The 13587-nt window shown below is 42.5% G+C and overlaps 1 protein-coding gene across 1 annotated transcript; it reads left to right on the forward strand.

Moving 5' to 3' along the window:
- The first annotated feature begins 1557 nt into the window (after nt 1–1557).
- Nucleotides 1558–8505, forward strand: LOC133664101 (pre-mRNA-splicing factor ISY1 homolog). The gene is made up of 11 exons (XM_062068719.1): nt 1558–1731; nt 2232–2254; nt 5246–5297; nt 5381–5446; nt 5534–5576; nt 5652–5764; nt 5822–5939; nt 6013–6135; nt 7843–7946; nt 8036–8128; nt 8347–8505. The coding sequence occupies exons 1-11, from the start codon at nt 1729–1731 to the stop codon at nt 8452–8454; spliced, it is 846 nt and encodes a 281-aa protein (XP_061924703.1). The 5' UTR covers nt 1558–1728; the 3' UTR covers nt 8455–8505.
- The last annotated feature ends 5082 nt before the right edge of the window (nt 8506–13587 follow it).

A 13587-nucleotide genomic window follows, 5' to 3' on the forward strand; every position in this document is an offset into this window, starting at 1 on the left:
AAGCAAAAAATAAATACATATACAGTATATATATATATATATATATATATATATATACACACAGTCGTGGTCAAAAGTTTACATACACTTGTAAAGAACATAATGTCATGGCTGTCTTGAGTTTCCAAGAATTTCTACAACTCTTATTTTTTTGTGATAGAGTGATTGGAGCACATACTTGTTGGTCACAAAAAACATTCATGAAGTTTGGTTCTTTTATGAATTAATTATGGGTCTACTGAAAATGTGACCAAATCTGCTGGGTCAAAAGTATACATACAGCAATGTTAATATTTGGTTACATGCTCCTTGGCAAGTTTCACTGCAATAGGGTGCTTTTGGTAGCCACCCACAAGCTTCTGGCAAGCTTCTGTTTTAATTTTTGACCACTGCTCTTGACAAAATTGGTGCAGTTCAGCTGAATTTGTTGGTTTTCTGACATGGACTTGTTTTTTCAGCATTGTCCACACGTTTAAGTCAGATCTTTGGGAAGTCCATTCTAAAACCTTAATTCTAGCCTGATTTAGCCATTCCTTTACCACTTTTGATGTGTGTTTGGAGTCATTGTCCTGTTGGAACACCCAACTGTGCCCAAGACCCAACCTCCAGGCTGATGATTTTAGGTTGGAGGGGAAAAGGTGAGGCCTTTAATCCAGTACACCATTCCTACCGTCAAGCATGGTGGTAGTAGTATTATGCTCTGGGCCTGCCAATGGAACTGGTGCTTTTCAGAGAGTAAATGGGACAATGTAAAAGGAGGATTACCTCTAAATTCTTCAGGACAACCTAAAATCATGACAGCGGAGGTTGGGTCTTGGGCGCAGTTGGGTGTTCCAACAGGACAATGACCCCAAACACACGTCAAAAGTGGCAAAGGAATGGCTAAATCAGGCTAGAGTGAATGTTTTAGAATGGTCTTCCCAAAGTTCTGACTTATACATGTGGACAATGCTGAAGAAACAAGTCCATGTCAGAAAACCAACACATTTAGCTGAACTGCACCAATTTTGTCAAGAGGAGTGGTCAAAAACTCAACCAGAAGCTTGTGGATGGCTACCAAAAGCGCCTAATTGCAGTGAAACTTGCCAAGGGATATGTCACCAAATATTAACATTGCTGTATGTATACTTTTGACCCAGCAGATTTGGTCACATTTTATTTCCGGTCCTAGAACAAACAATCGGTATTTCTTCGAAATCTGCAAGAACTGTATCTATATCTTCACATATTACACAAATAGCTGAGTGTTTTTTACAACAATGCCTGGAACTGTGTTTGTTTGTGTCACGAAGGAAAAAAAAGAAAAACAAAACACTTTGGCTGCAAGCACCTGTCCCAGCATTTCTCTACGGTGGCCGAGATAGGCCAAAACGCAACAATTGTTTTCCACAATGTAATATGTCATAGCGGTAGAAAAATTGGTGGATAAATGGACATCATACGTCTTAAAGATATAGGATTACATAATAGAAAATAACAATTTTGTTTATGTTTTTTAATTAGTCGTATCATATTTAAAGCACGTCAAGTATAGGGTGCCCAAGCTACATACTCCGATACAGTAGGTGGCGGTATGTCCCTTTTCTTGTCAAAGCCTCAACCGGAAGTGAAGTTATTAGCACGGAAGTACCTCTGTTGTGGTCCGTGGCTTGTGTAGAACGTAGCACTGCCGCACAACATTCATTTTGTAGATCTTCTCTTGACAAGGTCTAAAAGTCCTCTGCAGCCATGGTGAGTGAAGACGTTTTTAGTTTGTTTTTTTTAAATTTTTGATTTATATCCCCTCTGCACACAGATAACCTAGCACACCTTTAGCTTCCGAAGAAAAACACTGATTGATTTGATTGATTGATTGAGACTTTTATTAGTAGATTGCACAGTGAAGTACATATTCCGTACATTTGACCACTAAATGGTAACACCTGAATACGTTTTTCGACTTGTTTAAGTCGGGGTCCACGTTAATCAATTCACGGTATATTGAGTGTGTGAATATCTCGTTAGAATCTTCATCAAATATGTAACCTTCTAGTGGAATCAAGCAATATTCGAGTCTGATTGTGTGAGGCAGTGGTTATAAGTTGTCTTAAGTAACACAAAAAAACATAGCTCATGAATAACATTTTAAAGCCTGTAGCTTTTGTACAAGATTGAAAGCAAATGATTGCTTAACTGAAAACTCAGACAGACTATGTCATGATGATTTAACAATTTATTGTGTGTTTCCACAGGCACGAAATGCTGAAAAGGCCATGTGAGTACTAAAACATGTCTTGTTCAGAATATTTTAAAACACACACACACACACAGGGGGTTATGTAGTCATTTAGGGGCTCAAGGCAAATCTAGTCACTTAATTGTAACTTGTAATTTGTTGTTAGAAACTACCTGTAGCGGTAAAGTCCTAAACTAGGCTGACCATATTCTGAAACCCCAAAAAGAGGACACATATATGCGTGCCAAGGCGGGCAGCACGCCAAGGCCGGGACTAGGTGAACATTTGCCAATGATACTCTAACTTGCTTCATAAATAATATATTTATTTAAATAAAGCATTTTTTCTCCTCTGTTGAAAGCAGTGTTGGCGCTATGAATTTTCAAAATGGGGTCCAAGGGACCCCATCAAGTTATAAAAATGGGGTGCCACAATACTTTTTTGGGGTACCACTTTTTTGTAAGCGTTTTGAAAATAAATGACAAATGTATGCATTATCCGGTTATATCTCACATTCTATATTGTGTTTTGGAAAAAGGTTGTCATAAACGTTACTTAATTTATTAAAAATAATAATACAAAAGAAAACAAATGTGTATACATATGTAAATGTATTCAGTTATAAACATTCATTCACTTTCTTCTTTCCTTCATGGATCTAAACTTAACCACTGCTGCTAGTTTTTTCTATGTTTTTATTGAATAAGTTGTAGGTGTATTTATTTCAGTATAAAAGTGTAAAAAGTGTTTTGCTTCCGTCATGAAATGATGATAATGGTGTGCCAGGGCATACATACATTTTATATTTAACACTTAAATCTCTGGAGTCTACATCAACTTCACATCTATTCCTCATTTCAAAATGTTTTAGTTTTTTTATGTTGTAATTTTTGTTTGTTTGTTTTCCGCCCTTTTTTGTCAAACAAAACTATGTTTTTTATGGCAAACACACAAAATATGCAAAATCTTCCACCAAAAATATTTTTCTTAGTGGAATATTTGATGTGAAGTAATCGGAACCTTTGATAGGTCAATAATTCATAATAACGTTGATTATGATTATTATTATTATGTTTTGAGCAACGACAGTTTGAAAGAAAAAAAAACTTTTTTGTTTCAACATTGCAACTTTTTCTAAATTACATTTCACCTGTAAGCTTTTTTATTTCACTTTTGTTATGTTTTTGTTTATTTTAATAGTATTTTTAGAATGTGCCGTGGGCCTTTAAAACATTATGCTGTGGGCCGCAAATGGTAAAATAAAAAAAATCTGCGTCCTTTCTGATTTCAATGCGTTAAAAAGACACAAAAAGTGTGTTAACGCCAACACTGCTACATTGAAAATACACGCAACCCTAACTCAAAATGCCGGACATTTGAGGCATTTCAGAAACCCCGCCCGGACACCCCCGCAAAAGAGGACATGTCCGGGGAAAAGAGGACGTATGGTCAGCCTACCTAAACTCTTACTGCCACTGGTTGCGGAATATAAATTGAAGCTAGTTTAGACGTGTGCAGCCGGCTAATAATCGATGTCTAGAATTGTGTCCATGTTTACACGTAAATAAAACTCACTTTGTAACAAAACGGAAAATAAACGGGCGCAAACAAATACTAGCCTGGCACAGTCAAAAACTGTTGCGCCTCCACTCATCAACACCTGAGCAAGAGCCCAGCCCCTCCCCAAGTAGACTGGCACTTGGCCTTGAGCCAACCCCTTAGTGACGTCATGAACTTGACAGACAGAAAGAGTATATGGCTCTCACACTACCATTAAAGCTTGCTGATCTCAACGTTGTTGCTGTAATTGATAGGAACCTTAATCAACATTTAATAAAGTGTAATACTCCAACAGGCTCCTTCAGCTTTGTTCCCACAGTGTTCGATTCAAGAACTCCTTCATTCCGCACTCCATCCAGCTGTATAATCACTCGCCATACAGCAATAGATTTTTGTCTCTTACCTGACCGCTTCTATATTAGCTACCTCTCTTTGTTTATAATGTATATTTTCTGCTGCATCTACTCTTTATTTTATGCTGCCCTTTTTTTTGCTGCAGCTGTTACATATACTGTAATATTTGTACATGGTAATTGGGATTTGCTATATATTTTATATATTATTTAAAAAATATAATATAATACAATAATATAACATATCAGTATATATTATATACTGTATATATAATATGTAAATGTCACATATATGTTATATTTTATATTGCTACTGCGGTACATTTTTAGTCTACTTTATACCTGCATTATCCTTTCCATCCTTTGTAACTGAGCTACTGTGTGGAACAATTCCCCTTGTGGATCAATAAAGTTTGTCTAAGTCTAAGTAAGCCATTTTCCGGAGACCCTTTTTTTGTACAGTACAGTTGGACTAAATGTAGCGCTATTATTGTTATAGTCAGAAATGGGTGACTGGTGGGAAAAAGACAGCTCTTGACGGTGGCCGTGTTGGGACGAGCAGAGACTGTTGACAATAATACTTTTCTCTCAAGTTTATTTTTCTTACCAGACCATCGATAACAATAGTTCACCATTTTGAGCGCTTTGATGCTCACATAATTAAGATGAAAAGTGTCACTCTTCTCTTCTGGTGTTGCACTTGCTGTTACTCAGAAACACTTTGACACCATAGGTCATTTTCAATTAAAAACGTTTTCTTTGCACCTTCTCTTCTTCTCCGTTCCAAACCGCGCCATTAAGTTTGCTTTGTAACATCTACCTGGATCAAGTGTGCACATGCGCAGCAACATGGAAAGGAGGGGGGAGCTGTCAAAATGATGATTTTTAAGCACACAAATTAAGACAAAAATGAATAAATACTTGTTTCAAAGAGAAGAAAACTTTATTAATTGTTTTTAATTAGATGTTTGGGGGGGGTCGGGCAACTGCCTGTGTTTGCCTAATGGTAGGGCCACCCCTGCACACACACATACACACACACGCACACACATCCGTCCAAGGTGATCAAGAGTGTGACGGTTGATCCACAAGTAATACTGTATCCCTGCTGCCTCAGGACCGCCCTGGCGCGCTTCAGACAGGCTCAGCTGGAGGAGGGAAAATTCAAGGTCGGATGTTATGTTTATGCTCTTAGGTTTGGCAGAGCACAGAAACTGTTCAACGTTGTCTCATGTTTGTTAATGACTCGCAGGAAAGGAGACCCTACCTGGCGTCTGAGTGCAACGATCTTCATAAAGCGGAGAAATGGAGGAGACAGGTTGGTTGTGTCACCGTGCAAACGCTACGCTGACTGGTGTGTGTTGATGTGCACTGAAATAAGTGTGTGTGTGTGTGTGTGTTTCAGATCATCAGCGAGATCTCCAAAAAAGTGTCTCAAATCCAAAATGGTGAGTACAAACCGTGCGGCCGTCTCCTACCCGTGTGCGAATCTGACCCCATCTGTCTTCCTGCCTGCCTTACAGCCGGTCTGGGCGAGTTCAAGATTCGGGATCTGAACGACGAAATTAACAAGCTGCTGAGAGAAAAAGGTCACTGGCAATATCGGATTCGAGAGCTCGGAGGATTCGACTATAAGGTAAGTTGCCATCAGGAACGTTAATGATCCGCATTGTAATGTGTGTCTGTTTCGCAGCACTACGGGCCCAGAATGTTGGACCAAGAGGGGAGGGAGGTTCCAGGGAATCGAGGCTATAAATACTTCGGGGCGGCCAGAGATTTACCGGGCGTCCGAGATCTGTTTGAGAAAGAGCGTACGTACTTTGTTTGCTTCCACTTTGTGTCCGCCGCCCACTCGTCACTTTGTGTCATCCATGTCACCCTCAGCCGCCCCGGATCTCCGCAAGACCAGAGGAGAGCTGATGAAGGAGGTGGACGCCGAGTATTACGGCTACAGAGATGAAGACGACGGCGTCCTGCTTCCTCTTGAGATGCAGTACGAGAAGCAAGGTTTGGTTTTTCTACTTTAAAATTAGAGTTGGAGGTACTAGGCCAGCTACTCAGTGGCCAAGTGGTTAGAGTGTCCACCCTGAGATTGGTAGGTTGTGAGTTCAAACCGCGGCCGAGTCATACCAAAGACTATAAAAATGGGACCCATTACCTCCCTGCTTGGCACTCAGCATCAAGGGTTGGAATTTGGGGTTAAATCACCAAAAATGATTCCCGGGCGCGGCACCGCTGCTGCCCAATGCTCCCCACTGCTCCCCTCACCTCCCAGGGGGTGAACAAGGGGATGGGTCAAATGCAGAGGACAAATTTCACCACACCTAGTGTGTGTGTGACAATCATTGGTACCTTAATTTTTAACTTTAATTTTAATTGAGCAACAGGCTTCCGTAGCTAGTCAATACAAAGCAGCAGACTGGCCAAGTCATACAAATTGAGCATCGATATTGGTTTCCATACAGTTTGGTAAATATACAGTCGTGGTCAAAAGTTTACATACACTTGTAAAGAACATAAGTAATGGCTGTCTTGAGTTTCCAATAATTCCTACAACTCTTATTTTTTTGTGATTAAACATTAAAGACAATGACCCCAAACACATATCAAAAGTGGTAAAGGAATGGCTAAATCAGGCTACAATTAAGGTTTTGGACTGGCCTTCCCCAAAGTCCTGACTTAAACGACGTGTGGACAATGCTGAAGAAACAAGTTCATGTCAGAAAACCAACAAATTTAGCTGAGCTGCACTAATTTTGTCAAGAGGAGTGGTCAAAAATTCAAGCAGAAGCTTGTGGGTGGCTACCAAAAGCGCCTTACTGCAGTGAAACTTGCCAAGGGACATGTAAGCATATATTAACATTGCTGTATGTATACTTTTGACCCAGCAGATTTGGTCACATTTTCAGTAGAGCCATAATAAATTCATAAAAGAACCAAACTTCATGAATGTTTTCTGTGACCAACAAGTATGTGCTCCAATCACTCTATCACAAAAAAATAAGAGTTGTAGAAATTATTGGAAACTCAAGACAGCCATGACATTACGTTCTTTACAAGTGTATGTAAACTTTTGACCACGACTGCATGTGTAAGTAGAAATTTATTTGTTGTTTAATGTCAATGTGTTCCAATGAAAGCTAATTTTTTAAATGTTTGTAGAATTTTAAAACGATTGGAATGCTAATTTTCTTTAGCCTGTCAATAGGGTTATCCTTTGTATGTTAGCATTCAGGTAGCGGCATTAGTGCTAACTGTTATCCTGTATATTGCATTTTTTAAATTTATATCAAACTGTATTGTCAATTTAACATGATTTCTACATGTATGTGGACTTCATGTGTAAATTAACATACTTTCCTGAAAGACTGTTCACCTATCTGCAAATAATGCAAGGGTGTACAAAGTGCAGTACATTGTCGTCATAAAATAAGCAATTGAAAAACACAGCAAAACTATATAATGTAACAAGAAAAAAATATATAAGATATTTATAAATAAAGTTGGTATAGTAAAAAATATATGTTGATACTAATAACTTTTAACATGGATTTGTCTTTAAATATACGTACACACTTTATTAGCCTTTAAAAAAAAAAAAAAAAAGTGTCCTAGCCAATAATGCAAATAAAATATTGATATAATTTTAACACTGCCCCCCCACGTCCTGGTCACGCCACAAATGGATTATTGTTTGTGTGTGTGTGTATGTAGCCGTGTCGGAGGCAGTACAGAAGTGGAGAACAGACTACAGTAATTCGGGAGACAACCATCAAGAGGAAGAAGAGGAGAGCATCTATCGTGTCCAAAACGACGAGGTGACGCCGCCCGACTCGTTTGGCCTTACTGTGTGGTCATGTGACCTTCAATTGACCGCTGCTCGTGGTGTGTGCGTGTGTTCTCACAGCCCGAGGAGGATGAGCGACAGCCGGAGGAGATGGACGACGAGGAAGGAGGCGTAGCCTTTTTTGCACACGTGCCTGTTCCATCGCAGAAAGAGGTCACACACACTTCTATTGTGAGTCTTGTCCATCTTGAGCAAGCTTTAACGGAAAGTGTGTGTGTGTGTGTGTGTGTGTGTGTGTGTGTGTGTGTGTGTGTGTGTGTGTGTGTGTGTGTGTGTGTGTGTGTGTGTGTGTGTGTGTGTGTGTGTGTGTGTGTGTGTGTGTGTGTGTGTGTGTGTGTGTGTGTGTGTGTGTGTGTGTGTGTGTGTGTCAGGTGGAGGAGGCTCTGGTGAGGAGGAAGAAGATGGAGTTGTTGCAGCGTTACGCCAGTGAAACTCTGCAAGCTCAGAGTCAAGAAGCGCGAACTCTGCTGGGACTCTAAACTGTGTCTGTTGTCTGTCTTGATGTTCTTTTTTTAAAGTTTTTCCAATAAAAGCGTCTGAAATCCTCATCGGGTCATGTGATTGGAAATGAAACGTAAAATGTCATTTATCCATGTGATAAGACGTAACAATAATATAGGGGCTGTTTTCACCGTTATACCCCAGTTATACTTCCAGTTTTTAAATGGTAAAATGGTAAATGGGTTGTACTTGTATAGCGCTTTTTCCACCTTTTTTTAAGGAACTCAAAGCGCTTTGACATTATTTCCACATTCACCCATTCACACACACATTCACACACTGATGGCGGGAGCTGCCATGCAAGGCGCTAACCAGGACCCATCAGGAGCAAGGGTGAAGTGTCTTGCTCAAGGACACAACGGACGTGACTAGGATGGTAGAAGGTGGGGATTGAACCAGTAACCTCAGATTGCTGGCACGTCCACTCTCCCAACTTCGCCACGCCGTCGTCCGCCGTTTAGCACGTAATGACAGAAATTACACCTGTACGTAACACATACGTTAGCTTTGTGTGTGGTCAGCTCATTGTGATTTAGCAAAGTTTAGCTGCTAATGTGATCTTTTATTGAATGTATATTTTAATCCTAACAACAACATGACTGTCAATTGTTAGTTGCTTCTCTTGGGCTGTTTTTGTGTTTGTGTACGCCTGACAAACTACTCAGCGACAAGCAATTTTTTCCATCCATCCATTTACTACCGTTTGTCCCTCTTGTGGTTGTGGGGAGGCTGCAGCCTATCCCATGTGGACTCAGGCGGAAGGCGGGGTACACCCTGGACAATGCGCCACCTCTTTGCAGGGCCAACACAAATAGATAGACAACATTCACACACTAGGGCCAATTTAGTGTTGCCAATCAACCTATCAATCAATCAATCAATGTTTATTTATATAGCCCTAAATCACAAGTGTCTCAAAGGGCTGTACAAGCCACAACGACATCCTCGGTACAGAGCCCACATACGGGCAAGGAAAAACTCACCCCAGTGGGACGTCGGTGAATGACTATGAGAAACCTTGGAGAGGACCGCATATGTGGGTAACCCCCCCCCCTCTAGGGGAGACCGAAAGCAACGGATGTCGAGTGGGTCTGACATAACATTGTGAAAGTCCAGTCCACAGTGGATCCAACACATCAGCGGGGGTCCAGTCCACAGCGGGGCCAACAGGAAACCATCCCGAGCGGAGACGGGTCAGCAGCGCAGAGATGTCCCCAACCGATGCACAGGCTAGTGGTCCACCCGGGGTCCCGGCTCTGGACAGCCAGCACTTCATCCATGGCCACCGGACCTATGCAACTCCCCCTCGCAAGGGACAGGGGAGAAGAGGAGAGAAGAAAAGAAACGGCAGATCAACTGGTCTAAAAAAGGGGGGGTCTATTTAAAGGCTAGATTATACAAATGAGTTTTAAGATGGGACTTAAATGCTTCTACTGAGGTAGCATCTCTAACTGTTACCGGGAGGGCATTCCAGAGTACTGGAGCCCGAATAGAAAACGCTCTATAGCCCGCAGACTTTTTTTTGGCTCTGGGAATCACTAATAAGCCGGAGTTCTTTGAACGCAGATTTCTTGTCGGGACATATGGTACAATACAATCGGCGAGATAGGCTGGAGCTAAACCGTGTAGTATTTTATACGTAAGTAGTAAAACCTTAAAGTCGCATCTTAAGTGCACAGGAAGCCAGTGCAAGTGAGCCAGTATAGGCGTAATATGATCAAACTTTCTTGTTTTTGTCAAAAGCCTTGCAGCCGCATTTTGTACCAACTGTAATCTTTTAATGCTAGACATAGGGAGGCCCGAAAATAATACGTTACAGTAATCGAGACGAGACGTAACGAACGCATGAATAATGATCTCAGCGTCGCTAGTGGACAAGATGGAACGAATTTTAGCGATATTACGGAGATGAAAGAAGGCCGTTTTAGTAACACTCTTAATGTGTGACACAAACGAGAGAGTTGGGTCGAAGATAATACCCAGATTCTTTACCGAGTCTCCTTGTTTAATTGTTTGGTTGTCAAATGTTAAGGTGGTATTATTAAATAGATGTTGGTGTCTAGCAGGACCGATAATCAGCATTTCCGTTTTCTTAGCGTTGAGTTGCAAAAAGTTAGCGGACATCCATTGTTTAATTTCATTAAGACACGCCTCCAGCTGACTACAGTCCGGCGTGTTGGTCAGCTTTAGGGGCATGTAGAGTTGGGTGTCATCAGCATAACAGTGAAAGCTAACACCGTACTTGCGTATGATGTCACCCAGCGGCAGCATGTAAATACTAAAGAGTGCAGGGCCAAGAACCGAACCCTGGGGAACTCCGCACGTTACCTTGGGTTCCCCAGGTGCATGTCTTTTTTGTTTAAGGTAATTGTGAAAAAAAAATAATATATAGTGTATATAAAATATATATGTATATGTTCTGTTAAACCATTAGTGCTAACAAAATCGGGCTATAAATCTTTGGACACCACACAATTCGATACGATTCTTGGGGGTAACAATTAGATCTCGATTTAAAAAATCTATACTTTTCAATAGCATTGTGCGCCAGTTCTATGATTAATCACATTTGTCCATAAAATAGACAAACAGCTCTGATAAATGTCTATATTACTTAAAAGAAAACTGGTTTTGTTTGACGCAATTCTACCCAAACATTCAATAAAGTCAAAGAGAAATAAGGCAACAAGAGAAGTATCCAACATTTCTTTTCTAAAGTAAATCTGTACAGCAAATATGGGCATCTACATCAACAATATGATTTGCCTGAGTGGCTGGACAGGACAGATAAAAAAAAAAGAAGATTTTTAGATTATTTTTTTTCACCGACAAAGAATTGTTAATAATAAGAATCGCGATTCATTTGAAAATAAAACATGTTGACACCCCTAGTATATACGTATACAGTGTATACGTATGTATGTATACACACTGTATACATACAGTGTGTGAGTGCTCGCGCACAGGGTGCGTGTGATGCGTCAGTGCGTTAGATTTGTGGCAGAAATGCTTGTAGTTAGTGCATGCTGCATGCTGCCCCTGCTTGCTACTCTCTGCTTACAGCTATCGCCGCCAGCTAGCCCCTGGGTGGGTGAAAAGAGGAGCCGAGTGCGTAAGTCTCCTCCTGCTGGTACAAAGCCTCTCCACCACCAAGACCCCTGGGGTGCCTCCTCGTGGCCACACACGGTAAACTGCGTCTTTGCGGACACAGGCTAAACTGTAGGGGATCTCGGAGCAGCAGTGGGCCCCAGAGGCGAGGCGTGCAGGCCCACCAGTGTGTGGACACGCCCTGGCGTCCGCCAACCACTGCCCCATCTATGGGTTAAATAGATATAAGACCTCAACGGTGGAAGTGGCGGAGGATGACACTGCATGTCACAACGGCACTGAAGGCGGATGAAGGCTGCAACAGAGAGTGGTCTCTAGTCGTCATGGATCCATGCCACTGGATCAAGGCCCCTCTCTGCCAAGGACCGTGTGGTGGCTGCAGGCGCATCAGTCTCCCCACGCTAAAAGACGTCACGCACAGGCGTCCTCCCGAATGGGAACCCATCCATTTTACATCCCGGATACTTCAAAGTCCTTTGGCGACCGGGAAGTGGTAACGGGGGCAGGACAGTGAAGTCTGGCAGTCCCTAGCCACAACCTGGCACACAGGCGGTGGGTGTTAGATTCAGTCGTTAAGCTCATGGACTGAGGCAGAAGAGCTTCTCGGCAGCTGCACCCATGACTGAGCAGCCCTACTCAGGATCCGCTCTGCTCACCCCAGTAGGGGAGAGGGTTAGAAAAGGTACCCTAAAAATAGCCTGCCTCGCAATATCCTGTCTGGAATACCGCATCCAGAGGGATCACCACCACGCGGTCAAAAACAAAGAAAACAAAAACTACACATTGGTGCCTGGAACGTGCGAACCCTCACGGACAACCAAGCCAGCGATCGACCTGAAAGGCGAACTGCCATCATCTCCAGAGAGCTAAGGAAGTTCCAGATCGACATCGCAGCATTCTCCGAGACCCGACTGGCCGACGAAGGGCAGCTGAAGGAAGAAAAAGGCGGATATACTTTCTTCTGGAAAGGAAAGCCTGCAAATGAGCCACGAATCCACGGTGTGGGTTTTGCTATTAAGAACTGCCTCATCAACCACCTCCATGAACTCCCTGTGGGCATCAACGAGCGCCTAATGACCTTACGCCTTATGCTTGCTAGCAGTCATATGGCCACGGTCGTTAGTGCCTATGCACCAACCCTTGATGCACAGGATGAAGTTAAGGAGGCCTTTTATGCTGACCTGGACAAAGTTCTATCTGAAGTCCCCAAGGAGGACAAGTTAATCCTGCTCGGAGACTTCAACGCCAGAGTGGGACGAAACCACCACCTATGGAGGGGTACGCTGGGGAGAGAAGGGGTCGGAAATACAAACTCTAATGGCACACTACTGCTAACTAAGTGCTCGGAGCACAACCTGGTCATCACCAACACACTTTTCCGTCAGAAAACCAAGTTCAAAACATCATGGATGCACCCTCGCTCCAAACTGTGGCATCTCATTGACTATGTCATTGTCCGCTCTAAAGACCGTTGCGACGTCCTAAACACCAGAGCAATGACCAGTGCAGACGACTGCTGGACCGACCACCGCCTCATTCGCTCCATCATGTCCATCCGCTTAATGCGGAAAAGACGGATGCAGAAAAGACAGTGCCAGCCAAGAATTAACATCGAGCTGTTGAGTGACACCACCTACCAACAACAGCTGCAGGAGGCCTTTAGCGCAGCGTTGCCCACACAGTACCCAGAGGATACGGAAACACACTGGAGCACACTTTCGACTGCTATAATGAAATCCTGCAAAAATATCCTTGGTCTCAAAAAGCGGAGACATCAAGACTGGTTTGATGAGAACGACACTGAGATCCAGCAACTAATTGACAACAAGCGGCAAGCTTTCATCACTTGGCAAAACGACATCCACTGCAAAGTGAAAAGAGTAGCCCACGCCAAAGCGAAGGCAGCTGTCCAAACACAGGTTAGGAAACTGAAGAACCAGTGGTGAACAAAGAAGGCTCTGGAGATCGAGCAGCTTGCTGACTCTGGAGACACGAGAGGCTTC

The sequence above is a fragment of the Entelurus aequoreus genome, linkage group LG01 (assembly GCF_033978785.1).
Source record: "Entelurus aequoreus isolate RoL-2023_Sb linkage group LG01, RoL_Eaeq_v1.1, whole genome shotgun sequence".
Classification (NCBI taxonomy): domain Eukaryota; kingdom Metazoa; phylum Chordata; class Actinopteri; order Syngnathiformes; family Syngnathidae; genus Entelurus; species Entelurus aequoreus.

Coding starts and splice junctions, on each gene's coding strand:
- LOC133664101 (XM_062068719.1), top strand. Junction 5,940..6,012: donor AGATCTGTTTGAGAAAGAGC/GTACGTACTTTG, acceptor TGTCACCCTCAG/CCGCCCCGGATCTCCGCAAG. Junction 8,129..8,346: donor CTGTTCCATCGCAGAAAGAG/GTCACACACACT, acceptor TGTGTGTGTCAG/GTGGAGGAGGCTCTGGTGAG.